The 19367-nt window shown below is 48.1% G+C and overlaps 1 protein-coding gene across 2 annotated transcripts in view; it reads left to right on the forward strand.

Annotated features, from left to right (window-relative positions):
* KIF26B (kinesin family member 26B) overlaps positions 1-2803 on the forward strand; it is a 406845-nt gene extending 404042 nt beyond the window's left edge. For both annotated transcript variants that reach the window (XM_019730870.3, XM_019730871.3), the window contains one exon: positions 2138-2803. In XM_019730870.3, the coding sequence (XP_019586429.3) occupies positions 2138-2286 (149 nt within the window). In that variant the 3' untranslated portion in view covers positions 2287-2803. The remainder of the gene's footprint in view (positions 1-2137) is intronic.
* The last annotated feature ends 16564 nt before the right edge of the window (positions 2804-19367 follow it).

A 19367-nucleotide genomic window follows, 5' to 3' on the forward strand; every position in this document is an offset into this window, starting at 1 on the left:
TTAATAGAAAGCCTAGGATGACAGTAGCCATCGAATAACAATTCAGAACAATTTTGCTGTCTTTGAAAGACGGATTCAATTGCCTCGTATTTATTTGTTCCTAACCCTTCCACTTACCACAAAATAAAGCTCCAATCTGGTCCCAACTATTACACTGACATGAGACCCAGTGTGCGAAGACTTGCTATGTGGAGTAAGATGCGTTCTTGCCTTTAAAATTCCTTTACCTCCTTTTCCTGTCCAGCTCTCTCCGGCTCTACTCTCCAGCCCTTCCGCCTTCCCTGTGCTTCCCTCTTTTCACAACTGCCCCCCAAAACATCACATCACCTTCGCCAGTGTTCTCTGGCCAGTGGAAGGTGCACGGCAGGCAGGGTCTGAGGCTTTAGGAAATATAGAGTGAAATGATACTGGGGAACAAGAAAGCGACAGGCTCTGTCAGCCTCCGAGCTGGGCCCTACCACTTATAAAAATCTGTCTTCCAGCAGTTTCCTTTCCATAAGAATGAGGTCGTAACGCCCCCCTGCGTACCTCATTGGGCTCTTGTGACCAATCTATGACGCAGACTGTCATGTTGAGCTATGCCATTTGTGGCCATGACCAGAGTCATGCAAACCCACCGGGGATGCTGGCTAGCTGGGGGGCCTTGGGTAAGACACTTAACCTCTCTGAGCCTTGATTTCCTTAACTGTGAAATGGGATGCATACTGGTACCTACTGGATAGGGTTGTTGTGAGGAGCGAGCCAGGTACTATCGGTCAAGTGTGCTTTCCACTGCTTGGCCCATGATGAGAGCGCAGTACCTGGTAGTTGTTAGTATTATTACCATCAGCCCAGACTTCAGCTGAACAGATGTTCTCAACCGGAGACATTTCCTGAGGGCCTTCCTGCATGACACACCGACTTAGGTCCTCCGTGAGAAATCTGGACAAAGGCATCGACTCCTGCTCTCGAGGGCATTTTCCTCCGAGGCACTGATGAGGCAGACAGGACACGAGGGCAAGAACCAGTGTCCGACCACGGCACACACAGGGAGCCTGCGGCCATTTCTCTCCCAGCTGTGGATGCCCTTCTCCTTCTGTCACGAATCCCCAGGCACTGTAAGATCCCCGGGCGGCCATTCGGGCGGTGCCCCTTCATTTTTACTGTTATCATTAAAATTTTACTTTTTGAGAGCTGTTTATGCCTAAGGCAGGCTCGAAAATTGTCTTCATCTCACAAAGTCACATTTTTGCCCAGGAGAAACTCGTCTGCTTCATGCCTTTGTGCATGTCAGGAATCAGTGGGTTTTGATGCTGAGAAAAGGGACGCCCAGAAGGCCGCGTGGAGGAGAAAGATGGATTGGTTCCTTAAGATGAATGGAATCAGGAATGACCCAATAAATACCAATGAGGCTGCATGCAGACCGCGGCCTGGGTGTGGGTAATAGCCCGGGCATTGGCGTAGAAAATGTGTGCTGGCATCCTTTGTATTTTTATTTTTTAATTCTGATGCCCCTTTTGAGGTGGTTCGGTCATATAGCCTGATGTAATTGGTGCAGGGTGGATTTTTGTTTTGTTGTTTTTTTGAATGTTAGACTGATATTCAGAAGCCCTCGGCCTCATTCCCAGCCCTAGTTCTTATGACCTGTGTAACCCTGAGCAGGGCACCTCGCTCCTCTGGATGGCAGTGAACTCCCCTGTACAAAGAAGTCACGTGGGGGACCAACCCTTATGTCTACAGCATGTTGTCAGACCACGTTCCCATTCGTTTTCTTGTTTTCGTTTTATTCTTCTTGGCAACTCCACTTAGGGAGGGCAGGCAGAGGGGCAGTTAGGACTTTCACTTTACGTCTCAGGAAGCCGTTCCAGCAGGTTGGGTGTCGCCCACCTGGGAGTCAAATGGCCATGGATTCTGGGGCGTTCCCTGTCGTCCCGGCTGCAATCTACGTCTTGCTCGCCATGCTGGGCCCCCTGTCTAATGGCAGGTAGCTAACAGTAGTCTACTCTGAACCTGCGAGAGGCAGAGTGACAGGCAGGAGGGGACAGCAAGCCCTTCCCAGAGAGGGGCAGGTGTGGGCGTGCCAGGCTGGGCCCTGGCCGCACAGTCAGATCCCCTTCCCCCCTCGCTCACATCTTCATCAGCTTGTCCTCCTTTGCAGTTGACCTGGAACAGGTTTGGGAGCTGGATTCTCTGGAGTACCTGGAAGCGCTGGAGTGCGTGACGGAGCGCCTGGAGAGCCGCGTCAACTTCTGCAAGGCCCACCTCATGCTCATCACGTGCTTCGACATCACCTCCCGGCGCCGGTGAAGAGAGCCCGCCCCCTGCCGGGCCCCTGGTCCCCGCAACCCCAGAGCCAGTCACACGCACCACCGGCCCGGTGCTGGCGGAGCTCAGAGACCACAGAATGAGGATGAAGGTTGGTGGCAAGTGTGGAGTGACGTTGAGCGGAAGGCGGTTTTTCTTTTGTTCTCTGTAGGAAAGGTGCAAACACCAGACACGCGTGGGAGGAGAAAACGGTGGGAAGCCCAAGGGATGTGGAAGCCCCGTGAGACTGAAAAAGCACTTTGAGGAACTTTCAAGAATTTGTTTGTACATAAGAACTGCTGGCAAGAGAGACCTCACTCTTCTCCTGGTTTTCTGAGAAAGGGCTAAGGTGGACGTGGGATTGCTGTTGTGAGCTGAAGCAAAACAATGAGAATTACCCAGAATGACTGATTAAGTGCCTTGCAAATCTTTATTATTATCCAAACATTTATGTTCATACTTTCTTGTGTACAGATGGTGCTAGTCGCAACGCAAACAACAAAACAAACAAAAAAGAAAATCAAACACATTGTGGAAATGTTATTTACAGCTCGTGTCCTCTTGGTGTCTTCTCCTATTTCTGACTGGCTCTTCCTAAGTTGTGTTTGTAGCGCTATTTCCTGATCAGTATTGCGTATGAATAAATGTTAACTGTCTTTTAAGGTTCTTCTGGTAAGGCCACTCAAACAGAACATGGACACTTCACTGGCACAAGCCAGTATGTCCAAAGGAGGCTGGAGCAGCAGGTGGCATTCGCTTTCACCTTTCCCTGGGCCCGGTCAGCAGGTTGCCCCTGGAGTAGGTGTACATGAGCTTGAGAGAACGGAAGAGGAGACAGCGGCTGCATCTTTAAGGGGTTAGGAGGCTTTCTGAGCTGGGCCCCATGTGTCCTTTGTTCTGTATTCAGTTTCCCCTCCAAGTCCTGACACATATACGGGTTCCTTTCCCCACAAATCCAGGTCTTTCAGGACCCTCAGAACATTTTTTGTATTCATTTTTATTCCAAAGACTCTGGATTGACAGCTTGAACCAATTCACCAGAGCCATGATTTTGTTCTCTAGTTTGGCGAATTTATTAGAGCGGGGGATTGCTCCCAGTTTAGAGACGTCCTCGGGCTTGTATGCACTCAGAGATGAGTGTTGGTTTAGAACAAGAACAGATGTTGGGATTGCACAGGTTTTCTCACGTCCAGAGTCCTGCTGAGATGGAAGAAGTTGCAGTTCTCCCAAGTTCCAAAGCCTCCATCCCAAGAAAGGACCATCTTGCCCTGCAGCCCTGGCACCTAACGGCAGAGGGAGGTTTCCTGTCACATACCACACACCCCTGCAGCAGCAGAGCACTGAATTTTATGCATGTGGGTGTTCAGGTCTTGGCTCCCAGGTACTTTGGACCTCATCCTCCAGTTAACATGTTCATTCTTGCCTCACTTCCCTAAGGGCTCATTATGCCCATTTTAGTGATGGAAACCCAAGGCACAGAGTGGTCGAGTGCTGTGGGGCAGCAGGGGTGTGTCCTACCTTCCAGGTTAGGGCCCTGTGGCCAACCCACTGATGAGGTGCTCGGGGTTTTACAGAGCACTGTTCGTTTCTGCCCTCAAAAGCAGCATATCTCACGAGCCTATTTCCCGGCTTGGCAGTCCCTGCTAACCAACCCCTCAGCCCCAGGGCTCCCCAAGGAAGAAGAAACTTTCCATTTTTTTGTCAGTGATCCTCTGGACACAGGTGGCCCCACACAGCTGGCTAAACAGCCAGCACAACTCAGCCGAACTCTGTAGGAACCAATGTCTTGTGAGTGTCATGGTACCCTATCCTTTCCTGGTCAGCTCAGGGCACAGAGGGCCCCATTCGCTCTGGGAAGTCAGCCCCATAGACAGGAGGCCCTGTGAGTGACAAGTCCAGCTTTGCAGACTGTAAAAGCCTGCTCCTATGCAGAGGAGCACATGGGGGAAATACATCCAAGAGCCAAACGGGCCAAAATGTGGTGAGAGGTTACTCCATAATGGACCGTTTGCCCCTCTAGTTTATCAGGTGCATCTGTCTCCTTGGGGAGCAGGGCTTCCCCATCTTTTCAACCTGAACCCCCTTCTGCAGGGCCAGCCAAGGCTCTTGTACACATCTGGTCTCAGCCCTTGGGTGAAGACAGCAACATTATGGAAGCTTCTTGACCCCAAGGAGTCCCAGTCTCTTTGAGTTTGAGTTTTCCATTTGTCAACCCTTTGTTGGTCTGAAATCCACTTTAATGTTACTTCTTGAAAAGCCTTTGATTTGGGGGTTGTCAAAGGTGAGTATTCTAGTCTTTGTTGGAAACCAATTCACTTGATTGGCAATCAGTAGACTTAGTTTTTGCCCCTGGCACATCTTCCCTAGCCCGAGGCCACCATGCAGAGCTGACTTCGTAGCAGGGGAGCCATGGGGCCCTGGAGCCTTCCCTGGAGTGAGACTAAGTGGAAGCATCTGCAGAGATTTAAAATCTCATCAGTAGAATCTTTCCTAGGGGAGTGGCCTCGGCTGGCCTCCTTCCTAAACCTGCTTCCATCCATTTGTAGCAAGTTTATGAGGCAGTAAAAGGGTTGAATGAAGCCAGGAACTGTCTTGCCAAGTCAGCTCGGCTTCCCCAAGACGCCAAGCCACAAGCTGTCGGCTGTGGTGTAGGACAGCCTGCGTGCAGGTCCATTTCTCAAACCTAAGTAAACTGCAAACATATTAACGTACCAATTGCTGATTAACCATGTGAAACAATCATGAATTTTATTCTAGGATATGCTTGTTCCTGGTTCTCCCTATGAGTTGATCCTTAGGCACCGAGAGAAGCAGGTGCGGCCGACCTTTCGGAAGCCATCCCCATAACTGCAGAATTCAGCCTCCTCTCATGATCAGTGTGAGGCAGGCCCAGGTCTCCTTTTGGTTTTGGTGGCAGACAACCCAAGAAGGCAAAGAGAATGTCAAAGAACCCATTTCCGTTTGGTTATCCACAAAGCAAGGGACAAGAGAAAGGTTGATTTGAAATTAACATATAGACACAGAAGCCTTAATTCCTTGTCTGAAATCTGCCCCCTTCTCCAAATTGTTTAGCGTGAGGTGGAAGCCTTAGCAGCAGAACAAAACTCACCCAAAAATGGGACACGGTGATGTTATTGGCTGGAGTAAATCCATATTGCATTTCATGATGGCATTTCATGCTGCAGCCGGCGATAGTTTGTGTTCTCCTGGACTTCCGGTCCGCACCTGAGCGCTGCACCCTTTGATCTTCTTGTCCTTGAATTCCCCGCCACGTCACGAGGAAGCTGTTGCTAGCTTTCATCTCTTTCAGGTTTGAAATTGGAACCCCACCTGCCTGTTTTATCTCTAATTGCTATTCTGAGCATGAAGAACTTGAGGTATAAATGCAGAGGTCGGTCCCACACAGGTGGGGATCATACAAGGGACCGCAAGCTGGGGAGGGTACAGAAGCGGGGGGGGGGGTTAAAAAGCCACGCAGCCCCAAGTGGGAGACACGGCAGCCATTTTGTCATAAATTAGCTTTAACCTTGAAGTCTGTGTTCACGGAAGGTTGCAGTGGCTTCACCATAGCCACAAATACCAGATATCTCACACACACACACACACACACACACACACACACACACAGACCCCTGTGCTGGTTCTCAGATTTCCCTTCTTGGGGCTTCGATTCTAATGCTAATCATGAATTTGGCTTCACCCACAAGCATTCATCAGGTGTTAGTATTTGAAAGCAGACATCCGACCTGGGTTCCTTGGGTTAGAAGGAAAGGCCTGCAAGAGCTGACACAGTTAACCTGGTTCTACACACAGCTGCTTACGTCGTCGGCCGTGACTGACCTGTAATCGAGGCTTTCAAAATAACGATGCAGTGAATCCTGTTAAGTTCCTTATTCTAAAAAGGATTTGAGACTAAGAGACATGACTAAAGAAGAGTTGATTTCAAAATTGAAACCAGAAGAATTCATGAGTTTACTCCTTGCTCTTTGTGCTGGGCTATTGATAGGCCCACTCTTGGAACATACACTGAGAGACTTCCTCCCTTATAAAGGCAGTGTGTTTTACATCCTGAAACCATGCCAGTAAGAAACAGGTTCAAGTACTATTGGCAACTCGCTGATGCTGTGCGGCCCAGGACAGAGGGCCGCTCTTCAAAGCTGCCATATGTGAGCCAACAAAGGCCAGTGCAGCCCACTTCCCTCGGGGCCAAAAGAAGCAAAAGCAGACAGTCAGCTTCACTGACACTGCCAATCCATGGTCTGAAATTTGGGGGGGAGATGGTCAGGACACAGGTGGTAGAAATACAGTGTTCCTCTGGATTGTAATATATTTTTCTCCTCCTCCAGCAAATACCTACCAACATCAATGGGTAAAAACTCATAAAACTGTGCCACGTAGCAATCTTCTCCACAAACTATGTATTTTTGTCCTCTTACAAACTGCTTATCGTTTCCAGATAAAAGCATACTTCTAATCCAGGAGAAATTCTCATAACTCAAGGTCATCTTCTCAAAAAAAGTTTTCTTGAAAATTCTTGGGAGCTAGACTATCCATCCCTAAACACACACATTCTGCTTTTGGGTGGCCCTACTCAGAACCAGAAGCGATGTCACAACAGTGGACATAGAGTAGTGCTTGGGACAGGGTCAAGCCTTCATTACATACAATGGACATTCTCGAAAGAGAGCTGTGCCCTGTATCCATGAGCGTTGGGGTGAGAGCCGAAATACCCATGTCTTCTATGTAGACACAGAACTTACCTTCAGAACTAAAAAGGGTCATTTTTTCATCTGCCATATTACTATCCAACATCTCATATTGTCACACTCAATTTATGAAGAAGTTATAACTTAGTTGTAAACTCAGGATGTTGTTTTATACCATTGCTTGTGGTTTATAATTTATTTGTACATCATGGTTGGAAGGCTAGCCAAGTGCCATGCAGCGACGTGTAAGTGTGGTGGGTCTGTCTGTGGTGGTTCTTTTCCCTCACGCTAGCGAAGTCTGTCAGTGCAGAAATGGGCTGGGGGAGAAAACATAAATAAATCAGGAGACTAGGGTTTAGGGTCCAGTCCTCAAGGTATAGGGCTGAGTTCAAAATCTACTTGCCCTTCTATGGTAAGCAGCTAAAGGGGAAAAGGTCCCTTCATTTTGAATTTGATGACAATGGGCTTGGACATCAGCCTCGGTGGCCTCTGCCTGCTGGTTCAAGGCTAAAATCAGAAAAAATGCGACCAGTATTAGGTTCCCACATTTCCCTAAGATCCCCCTCCCACCCCCTGGAGCTCCTGAAGGGGGTCTAGAAAAGCAACTAGGGTTCCTTACGTTGGATAGCTATAGTACCTGTTTGTTTGTTTTCTGGAGAAACCAAAGCACTTTAGTGAGTCTTACAACCCATAATACTTAAGGCATCTGTCCCCTCACTGGATCTCCAGGGGCAGGGAGGGGCTGGGGTCAGTAGTCTCATTTGAGAGGCAGCTAAACCTCGGAGAAAAAGCCTTGAGCTGGGAGTGAGGAACTGGGTTTCAGGCCTGGCTTCCTCACTCGCTATGCAAACCTGGGCAAGTTGCTTCGCGTTGCTGAACCTCAGGCTCCCTGTGGGAGATTGCGGGTCGTAATAGCTGCCCTTCTGGGATGGTGTAAAGAGAAAATGGTATGACTGATGGGAAGTGCTTTGAAAAATTTAGAGCTCATATAGGAAGGAGCTGGGGGTAATCGTTTGTAGATGACGAAACTGAAATCAGCAGTCACAGTGACCCAAGTTCACAGAGTAGTTTCAGAGCAGAATTGGGACTCGAGTCCAGCATCTCGGATTCCTCCCACGAGATGCTGTTGCACCAGGTGTGTGCACAGGTGAGCACACATCACACCTATGTACTGATGTGTGTGTGTGTGTGTGTGTGTGCGCACAGGGCGGATGTATGTGCACTGAAGGTCTGTGATGTGGTGGGCGGGCATAGGACAGAAAACCTGAGTTCTAGTTCCAGTTTGACAATAGTCCTACCTGATGTCTCTAGAACTCAGTTTTCTAATCTGTAAAATGAGGACGTCGTGCTCAGTGATGTTTGTGGTTCCTTCAGCTCTCGTCATGTACGTATGTATATATAAATATGCTTATCTGTAGAAACGGGCCCATTTGAAAATTGGAGACGAGGCCTGCCCAAGTGCATTTATTGTGTCAGAAACAGAAAATTCACAAACAAATTCATGAAATCCTGTTTTAAATTTCAATGGTAGTATTTAATGTCCTTGTTAGAAATTCACTGTTGAACTGGCTAAAACGTTGGTGCCATTTTGAAAATTAAGTTCTTAGCTTACAAGTGTTTGCTGTTCAGAATTTTTAATAAAGTTCATTTGTTAAAGTCAGAAATTCAACTCTTCTGTACATGGGCAGTTCCTGACCGCCTGTTTGCAAACAGGCTGGATTTTGTGTCTGGGCCTTTATATAAAAGTTAGCTGTTGGCTTGGTCATGATAGATATGAGCAGGTTACCTGGAGAACAGTCTGGAAAGGAAAGTGATAGTTCTCACAAACTGGTGACATGCCTCCATTAAGCTGTGTGCCATTTCCAGTGTGAAGACATTGTTTGTTGGCATATAAGGTGTAATATGTTGTCAAAAAAGAATCTGGTGTTGAAAAAGAATCAAACTATGGTGGCATTAAATGTTCACTTTTATTCTACTCAGAGTCATGCATTCCTCTTTCTCCGACTTACCTTTCTGCATGGGAGCGGAACATTCAAGGCCTGGGCGTACTTCTCACTCGAGCAGCGCCTTGCTGAGGGGTTCCTCCCAGGCCCCTAGGAATTTCCTAGATGAGGCCTGGCTGGCCTCCAACAAGTTCAGAAGCTCCGCCGGGGGTGGGTGGCAGTCGCGGGTGGAGTCACAGAGCCCCTGGCTTCGTTCTGTGTCCCTGAGAGTCAGGCGGGGGGGGGGTGGGGTGGTCACACGTGAGAGGTGTGGAGAAGCTTGTGTTGATGTGGTGATATTTCTGTTGGACTAGTGAGTCTCCCTCAGTCCGCTGTCTCGGGCCCCCACAGGTTACAGGCATTCTCAGTCACTGCAGGTTGCTGGGGCCTGGACACACGGACCTTTGTACCACGGTGCTTGTCTCTGCTGTAAGTGGGTACACTTGGGTAAGAAAGCAGAAACAGATCAGAAAGTGGCAAAAGGTCTCTTACCCTCAAGGATAATCTCTTCCCCTCCACCGCAGACAGTTCCCTCTGAGCCGCAATAAGGCACTTTCCAAGATGTTGGTACCACACCCATCCAATCAACTGAGCGCTTCACACTCCCCAGAGAGAGCAGCAGACGGCTCAGAGCAAACCCACTGGCTTGGCCCTGCCCTGAATCCATCTCCTATGCTGCTGAGCTGGTGTGGACAGGCACACCGCCCGGGCCTCCCACTTGTCTGCTCCCCAGACCCTAGGCCAGACCTCCTTGGGCCACCCTAGCAGAAGCTACAAGTTCTTAAGAAGCCATATGCCATAAGGCCTTTCTAGAAATAATGCCATCAACAGAAGAACAAGTGGAGATGCTCCCTAACTAGCCATTTACCTGGAAGAAGAGAGAACATAAAGGCAGCATTTAGAATTGGTTCTAATCCCCTCACTCCTCCCTGAGGGAAAAACTGTCCAAATATACAATTGTGGTTATATTTGTCCATTAAACTCTCAAATTGTTATGAATATTACTTTTATTCTTTATCCTTTCAATCCTGTATTTTTGCCTCTAGGAGGGTATTAACATTCTGTCCACCATCGCACCATAACATACTCCCAGACACCGCTGGGCACTGGAGGGACCTAAAAAACAAAGCAAGGTGACATGGTGTCCGGTGACAGGAGAGTCACTCTCCACACCTCCGTGGAGAAACGCCTCCGTGTTTCATTTAGTGCCTGCAGTGTCTGATGTTTCCACTTGCTCTTTCGGTGGAAGCCATTGTTTCTAGAAAACCCTTATAAACATACAGAGGACTTGGAGTGTAAACACACTGGCCTGTCAGTGGCTGCTGTGCTCCCAACACCCATGGGTGTCTTGTTCTTCTATAGCCCCAGCCTGGAACATAGTGGTTACTTAAACAATATTAGTTGAATGAATGAATGAATGAATCACCTTTGAGAGAAAAAGTGGGGATAGATAAAACCTGCACAAGAATCTGAAGAAAATTCAGGTTCCCTTCCCAAAAGGACCCATGGTCTGCAGTTAACCAAATGCCCAGTTGGGATTAAGGCCCTAATTCACAGTGGAGTAGGGGCACCTGGCCCACCCTGGGTCAAACCTATGCCCTTGGTTTATTATACAATTGGCCTTGGCCTCCCAACCACTGACCACCACGCTTGGCCTTCAAGCCTCCTAAAGCATTTTTCTCTCCAAAAGATGGAAAAAAGTCGTGATGAAGCCCTCAGATTCCTGGTCAACGTTTAGAAAGCAATCACTGAACAAACCTTTACCGAGCAATCACTTTATCCCAGATACCACTGGCTGTGCTAAATAAAACAGACTCCAGACTTTAAGAACTCGGTACAGCTGGCGAGACTGCCTGGCAAACAGAGACTGCATTACAAACAGGCAAGCACACCCCCCCTCGATGTAGGGTGACAGCTTCCCCCACCAACCCCCAACCTATGCCCCCTTTCCTCTGATTGGGGCCAGTGGCCAGGCCTCTCCTCCAGAAGCGTCTCCTTAGGCCAGAGGCTAGGAGGGCAGGAGGGAGAGAGGACAAGCATAGGTCATCCTGCAATCACTTTATTTCTGTTTCCGTGGAGCCCCAGGCAGGCCTAGCCCTACATCCCATCTGTTGGGAAGAGGGGAGGTCCCAGGATATGCCACCCCCAGCACCATCCCAATGCCACTCACCCCGGGGCCTTCCAGCCCTTGCTCAGCAGTCTCTTCCCTGCATTTGCCAAGAGCTCGAGAAGAGGGGCTGGCTCAGTGGCTCAGGTGGTTGGAGCGCTGTGCTCCTAACGCCAAGGCCGCCGGTTCGACTCCCACATGGGCCAATGAGCTGCGCCCTCTACAGCTAAGTTTGTGAACAACAGCTCTTCCTGGAGCTGGGCTGCGGTGAGCAGCTGGAGGTCGGCGTGAGGGGCCATGGGCTACAGTGTGCTGCCAGTAGTGGCCCGTGGCCAGCGTGAGTGGCTGGCAGCAGCCCGCAAGAGTGCCCTGAGCTGCTGTGAGCAGCCAACCGACGACTGGCGACCGACTGCCTCAGCTGGGGGGAGCGCAAGGCTCATAACACCAGCATGGGCCAGGGAGCTGTGTCTGCACTAGACTGAGAAACAACAGCTTTAACCGGAGTGGGGGTGCAGTGGGGAAGCAGAAGAAGTGGGGGGGGGGGGGGGAAAGAAGTAGAAGAAAAAAAAAAGAGTTCGAGAAGAATCCAGGTGGTTTAGGGAGCGAGGAGTGGACTGTCTGCCTCACATCGCCCAAATTCCCCAGAAGGGGAGGTGACCCGGAGGCCACCCAAGGAAGGTACTAGTGCTTGGGGTCCACCAGCACTCTGGGTAAACAGTGTGTGGTTTGTTTGTTTTTCATTGTTAAATTGTTAAATTGCCCTTGCTCAGCCCACATGGCCTTTCCCCTCTTCCCCCCAGTGTTCCCGGGTCCAGACGTGTACATTACATCACGTTGCATGTGCTCTGAAGAAAACTCAAAATAAAAGCCTTCTGCCAGACCACGGAGATCCACAAACTCCCCAAGGTCTCTCAAGACCTGGCAAGAAAAAGGCCTTTTTTGTGTGTGTTAACCAGACTTTTGAAAAGCTGGAAATAGAAAATAAAAATGACCTTTAATCTTATTCCAGAGAGAACCACAGTTGTCGTTTTATAGACACACATTTTACTAAGCGTGGCTCATCCTGGACATAAAGCTTTTGGAGTCGGCTTTCTTCCCCTTCATCCCACCATGCACATTTATGGCCCCACTCAGTACAATGCGCTCCTACAACTGATTTTAATGGCTGCAGAATATTCCACCAGGTAGATGGACCGTCATTTAGGCACTATTTATTCCCTGCTATTGGGTCTTACAATTATTTCCACTTGTTTTGCTATGATAAATTACACTACGACAAACATATTGAACATAAATCTCTTTTTGACTTCTCTGATAAGTCCTGTTGGATAAATTCCTAGAAGTAAAACAGCTGTAACAAGGGGGAAAGAAAGCCATTATGAGGCATTTTGAGCACACTGAGAACGACCATGTTTTAGATCATCCACCCTGAATGATAAAGCCTTCCCTGGCCGCAGGTAGAGTCACCTCTTCCTCTCTAAGCTTCCATTTCATTTATTCACTTATTTTTGTATTCCAAAAATATGTATTAAGGAGTTCCAATGTGGGACGGCTCTCCCCCTGTAAGATGCTCCAAGGTCCTAGTGGTATATGAGCTTCGTATCATAATGTAGGACTTGTGTATTTGTGCCTAAATTCTAGGCTTCTGGAGGTGGAGGGGAGGCACACTTTACCTCTGCTCTCTTAGGGTCTTCAGCTGGGTTGAGAATTGAATTGACATAAGACAGATTTACAGGAGAAAAGTATATAAATCTGTTTAATGTAAATATTACATGCCATGGGAGACTTCATAAGGAAATAAAGACCCGACGAAGTGGCAAAAACTAAGTGTTTTTATACTAGGTTGAACAAAGAGAGGCAATTGTGGGAAAGTAACTAAAGTCTAGGGGAGGCGAAAGGAAGATAAGTTATTTTAACAAGGTCTGTTTGTACACATTTCTCTCAGCCTCACTCCCCGTCCTTGGTGACAAGAATGGTTCTTTCCTCCTGGAACAGGGAGGGAGTCTTTCCCATGGGAGTTTTATCTCCTATTTTCAGGAAGAAAAGGGGAGGTCAGAGCATTCTCCTTGACTCTGCTGCTTTACAAGTGCCTTTAGCTCAAAATAATCCTTAGGCTGAAGTGGCTTATTTTGGCGCAGCAGATACGGCAACTCTTCCAAGGGTAGATTTTTCTATGGCCCCCAGTGTCTAGCCCAGAATAAGTGTTATGATCCAGAGGGTTTGGGCAATCACTCTCAGAAAGGAAGTTTTATATTTGTTTGGAGAAAGTTTCCCTGCGGATTCTGACATGCAGCGCAACTCCTGGCCAAGGAGTCGCGGATCCTGGGTGCTGGTGGCATGACTGCACCTTGGAGTTCACTTTGAAAGAGTCACCAAGCATCTCTGGGCTCAGATTCCTCATCCGCAGAAGGGAAGCCTCATCTGTCTTTCTGGTCCCCAGGCTTGTTCTGAGGATGAAAGAAGACTGTACGCAGAAGAATGTCAGAATCTGCCAAGTGCTCACCAGATGGAAGGCAAGAGAGTGACAGACGTTGGTTTTAATAATTAGAACAAAGACGGTTCCGGCGGGCCTGCACCCCTCCCCCAGGCCGCTCCTGGACAACTTGCCTCATCCAGCACTTGTCCATTCGTTTGTACATGGCAGTGGCCTCCATCCATTAGAAGTAGATGGGGCTGCATGTTCCCCCACTTCCTAAGCCTGGTTCCCAGTTGCGTGATTAATGAGAAGACGTCTCAGGTGGGCTTCTGCCACATGGACAACATGGTTAGTCGACAAGCTCACAGGGGTCAAGCAGACTGTTCCCAAGAACTCCATGAAGTCCTGCTCTGTGCTCAGGACTCTGAGGAGATCCTCACATGAAGGGCTCACAGGGCACTGGCTCTGATGGCAGGAGCAGCCAGAAAGCATAGGGGCACATGGCCAAATGGAGCTCTAGACCCAGGGACCAGCTCCGAAAGGGACAGGGTCCTGGACTGTGGGACTCTGGTATCTGCCTCAGGCAACGGGGGTGGAGCTCAGAATATTTTTCAAGTCTTCAAATCTTCATCAAGAAAAAAAAAAAATCATTCCTAAATGCCTTAGATGTTAATTCATGAGCCTCCTGGTTCGAGTTACTTAATGCGATTTAAAGTGTTTATTGGAGGGGCTGGCCTGGTGGCTCAGGGGCCGGCCTGGTGGCTCAGGTGGTTGGAGCTCCGTGCTCCTAACTCTGAAGGCTGCCGGTTCGATTCCCACATGGGCCAGTGGGCTCTCAACCACAAGGTTGCCAGTTCAATTCCTCGACTCCCGCAAGGGATGGTGGACTGTGCCTCCTATAACTAACTGGGCTTGGAGCTGAGCTGTACACTCTACAACTAAGATTGAAAGGACAACAGCTTGACTTGGAAAAAGCCAAAGTCCTGTTCCCCTTCCCTAATAAAATCTTTAAAAAAATAAATAAATAAAAATAAAGTGTTTATTGGAGGGACTTCTGGAGTGTGGATTCCTGATCAGAGTCTTTCACATGCTACGAACCGGTTACTCCTTAATGGTGGATTCCAGACTGTTCCTGCAGAAGCTACATTAGAAGCTCACACACATTCCACTGTTTATATTGAACACTTTAAAGTAAATCACCACCCAAATAATATAACAGTCTTTATTCTACAGCTGCTCCAGGACCTACTCAGTACACACCCTGGTGGTGGGGGGCACAAGCTGCGAGGTCATGTTTCATAGCCTCGCCTGCAGCCACCATTTTCCATGAAAAAATGAAACAGATGATAATAGTCTTGGTTAATACTATTTCTCTGTGAAACGGTGAATTACGGATTTAGACCACATCTGTACTCACACATGCCTGTCAGAAGGAAAGGCAATTCCTACCCTCAAGGAAGGTGCAGGCTACCGGAGGGACAAGGCCCATATTTACAGAAGACATAGGTACACAGTCCCGTCCCCATCTCAGCCCCACGGAGGAAGTCGAGGTTAGTGTTTCACAGAGCTTACGTCACGTGACCCCTGAGGTTTGCAAAAGAGAGGAAGGTGCGAGAGGTGATGGATGGTGAGTGAGCTCACGCTCAGCTAGGGGCCATTGCTCTGTATCCAAAGGGCATAAGGGCAGCCAGGACCCGGGACGTAACCGTCCCAAGAAAGGTCTTCCTACAGCCCACGGGGCCCCTAAAACGCCCAGCCCCTCACACACAGCATGAACACCTCCTCGGAAGTGCAAAGTCGCCTGCACTTGGCAGGACCACTGGTGACTCAGAGGTCACGGCCCAGGGCCACTGTCTTCTCTGAGAATGTTTTAACCCTAGAGGAGAAAGACAACATTGAGTTCTAGAAGATAGACCGGCCTTGAGGGAGTGGTTGACACATTGAGGGTCCCGGATTTCTAAATAGAGAGGAGGCAGGAGGTGAAAAAGGGTCAGAGGCTGAGAGGAGACACAGTTCACCCGCTTCAGTCGCTCAGCCCCTGCGTTTTTCCAAAAACCTGAACTGACTTCACCGACACTCCCATTTCTTAACTGGTCCCTTTTCTCCCTGTTTGGGGATCCCAGGATAGAGAATATTTTCATTTATCCACCTCCCCTTTTCCTTCTTCCATTTTACTCAGCAACACAGGATTTTATGCGTCTTCCAATACTAGGAAGGCAGCGGGTGTGTTGCAAAAAGCCTGAATAAGCACTTTAGACAATTACTGGTGCTGCACCAGCTCAGAAAAGGGAGCCCCTGGGGTTCTCACACCACCTCATGAGGTCAGCTGGTCCCACCTGTGTCCAGGTAGCTGTGCGCCCACATGGTGACAAGTGACAGAACTTTTCGTCTTAGAGGAATCTTGAAGGGAAGGGACTGTCTCCCTTTCCCTGAAGGCACATTGTAAGTCACTCGAGCACAGGCCAGATGAGGGACTTGCCCCAGGATGTACCTCTCTGCAGCCTCCTGAGCCATGTCAGCCTCCAGGCCAGCGACAGTCCCTTCTCCCCCCAGTATTTAAGCATTTTTCCGTGCCCCCCCCATACTCCTACATGACGCAGTTCATGTGCAGCAAATCAGCCTCCTTTCCATATTTTTTCCACACATCCTACTGCTTCGTTTCTCTGCAGAATCCTGACTAGTACAGGCTTCCTCCCACCACAAATGTGGGCCTCCTTTTCCTCTAATAAGAGCTCCCCCTGGGGCAGCCCAACAAGAAAAAAAAGAAAAACCCTCAGGAGCAGGGACTGTGGGAACCCTAATTACTGTACCTGAATTTTCTCGTGGCAAAGGAAGGAATCTCTACGGTCCTTATTAAAACCTATGAAACGTCTAAAGAATGATAAATTGGGAATGCGGGAGTCTTTTTTTGCATTGAAAAACCCATAAATAGGGCCTGAGGGCACCTGAACCCCAACCAGGTCAGCCCAGCCCAGCTTCACCCAACATCCCCCCTCGGAGGGAAGAAGCAGTAAGTAGTAACTCAGGTTTACAGAGCGCTTTATACTCTACTAAATGCTTTCATATTTATTATTGTCTTTGATCTTCAGCACCACCCCACTGAGGTAAGTATTAGCTCACGCCTTTGGACAAGGACGAGTCAGAAAGAGAGGGGGAAGGTGAGGATGGTGTTTGAATAAAACAGGAAGGATTTGGCTGTCAGTTCATTCATGCTTCATCGCACAAATATTTATTGGTTACCACAATGTGTCAGATATGCTAGAAGCTGGGGAGACGTCAGTGAATGAGGCAGACATACTCCAAACCCTTATGGAGCGTGTAGTCTAGCAAACACTTCGTGTAAATCAACCCCAGCTGAATGGAAGTCTTTCCAATTCTGAAAGGCGCCCATCTCAAGCTTATCTCTCCCACAGTAATGATCACTCTCCCTTACACTGTGATTGCCTATTTGGCTGTTATCTTTCTCCCCGTATTATCCCGGGAACTCCCAAGGGCAGGACCACCCAGCCCACCCTACTATCTAGCCCCAGTTCTTAAGGCACATTTATCCAGTGATGACTTACGATGAGCCAAGCACCGTGTCAGTAGCTGAGGGTACAGAGAGGGAAAGAAATCCAGTCCCTTTCCTCCAGAGACTTGGAGTCTTGTGGGAGAAAGGCAAAGAAGCAATTATCTTGATGTGACGAGTTTTCAGGGGCGTGAATATGTGCTCAAGCAGCACAGAGGGGAAAATGTTTGGAAAGATGGAAAAGAAGGACCCGAAAGCTTCCAGGGATGTCTGCAGGGGAAAGAGAGGAGAGCATTTGAAACAGAGGAAATAGGTGAGCCCAGGGACCTGAGAGAAACAGGACTGCCAGGAGCTTGTCTTGGCTGGAGTGTAGGAGGCTGATGGGGGGGTGGGGGGGGGGAGGCCAGACGTCCTGTTAAAGAGCTGGGGTTGGCAAGCCTGGGGGTGCAAATGGTAGGCAAGGGCACTCAGCACTGGTAGACAGGACTGCACAGTTTTTGCCTTTGGACCTCATGGTAGAGAAAAATGTCTCTCAGACAGAAAACCACAAAATGCTTGCGTTGGCAGCCAACTCAGAGGTGACTGATTTATTTAGTCCAGTTGTCACTGGGTGCAGAGGTGATTCCCCCACGATCACAAAGCTTATGGTGAATGAGACACAAGAAGTCTCCCCGTCATTTTCACTACATCACACATCCCCCAGGCGACGCTTGCATTTTCATCTTCTCAGGAGGAGCTTTCAGTAATCCCTTCTTTTTCTAAGATGCTAATCTCTCCAGCTCATTTAGAATCTTTGCCTCATTTATAGAAAACTCTGAGGAACTTTCTGGCATGTCAGCAACTTATTGTCAAATAGTGCAAGGAATGAAAAATTTTTTTATCCTGTACTTGCAACTTTTCTGGAATTTTGAGATTGTTCTTTTAAAAATCCTACCAGAAATAATGGTTAATATATTCAGATGCAATAACAAAATGGCATAGACTGGGTGGTTTAAACAACAGAAATGTATTTTCTCACAGTTTTGGAGGCTGGAAGCCCAAGGTCAACGTGTCCACAGGATTGGTTTCCTTTGAGGCCTCTCTCCATGGCTTGCAGACGGCCACCTTCTCACTGCCTTTTCACATAGTCTTTTCTGTGATTGCACGTCCCTGGTGTGTCTTTGTGTGTCTCAATTTCCTCTTCTGATAAGAACACCAGTTGGATTAGATGAGGGCCCACCCACATAACCTCAGTTTACCTTAATCACCGCTCTAAAGGCCCTGTCTCCAAATACAGTCACATTCTGAGGTACCAGGTGTGGGGGTTAGAACTTCAACATACAAATTTTTTTTTTTTTGGGGGGTGACACAATTCAGCCCGTAACAATTAATTTCTTCATTTCCCCATCTTCTCTCTCTTGCAAGTCAAACACTCTCTATCTTCTGGGATTAGCAACGGAAAGTCTCTAGAAGGCCCGTCCTTTGTCTTGAGCACCCAGGAGATGGGTGCTTGGTGATGGAGCACACATTATTATTTTGCACTCACCAATGCTAGATAGTAAGTGCTCGGCTGTGCACAATGGTGAACGGGTTTCAACAGTCACATAACCGGGAATCTGAAGTCTTTAAAAGAAAACCAGAATAAAAAGAAGTGTATAATAGTTAATCTTTTATATTATTTACAAATGCATGCGCTACATACAGAAAGTACAAACCCAGAGAGGGAAGTCCCGGAGCATGGTTTTTACATACTGAAAATGTGATGAGTCAATGTTCCCCTATATCTCGCAGGAATCCAGTAATAGTCCAATATTTAATGTATGAAAAAACGACCTCACTCCCAGGGTAACGTTGCTGGACAGGACGCAATCAACTTCCTATCCAATTCTTGTTTTTATTTCACATTCAATATTGCAAATGCATGTTTAGCCACGTGCACGTCAATATTTAGTTTCTATAGTAGATTCTCAAAAGGTAGGAAACCTACCACCTGTCTCACTAGCATCTTACCAAAGTCAGCACATTGCTACACGCAGGTGCATTCAAACCCTGAAATCTCTCAGAATGTGAAGTATTCTGTGGGTGATGCTTGTTATTTTTACACGTTTTGCTTAGTAATTACCCAGTCGGGCTTCCTCAGACCCTGCTATACTAGAGGCACTGTTTTCTCACAGCTGAGAAGTAAAATGTCTACAGAAGAAATAAAACAATCCAAGTGGCTGATCCTTTTTTTTAGAAAGGGAAGGAAAAAAATAATTCCAAATCACTCCTAGTGGGTCATGCTTCTTAACTCAGCTACAGGGAAATTCCAGTTCATGCAAAAACAATTCTGTCTTCATTATTCCGTAATCTGGGGTGTCTATGGTAATTTGAGCACTCCTTTTCA

Source organism: Rhinolophus sinicus, chromosome 6 (genome assembly GCF_057876585.1).
Source record: "Rhinolophus sinicus isolate RSI-liver-muscle chromosome 6, RSI-T2T, whole genome shotgun sequence".
In the NCBI taxonomy this organism is placed as follows: Eukaryota; Metazoa; Chordata; class Mammalia; order Chiroptera; family Rhinolophidae; genus Rhinolophus; species Rhinolophus sinicus.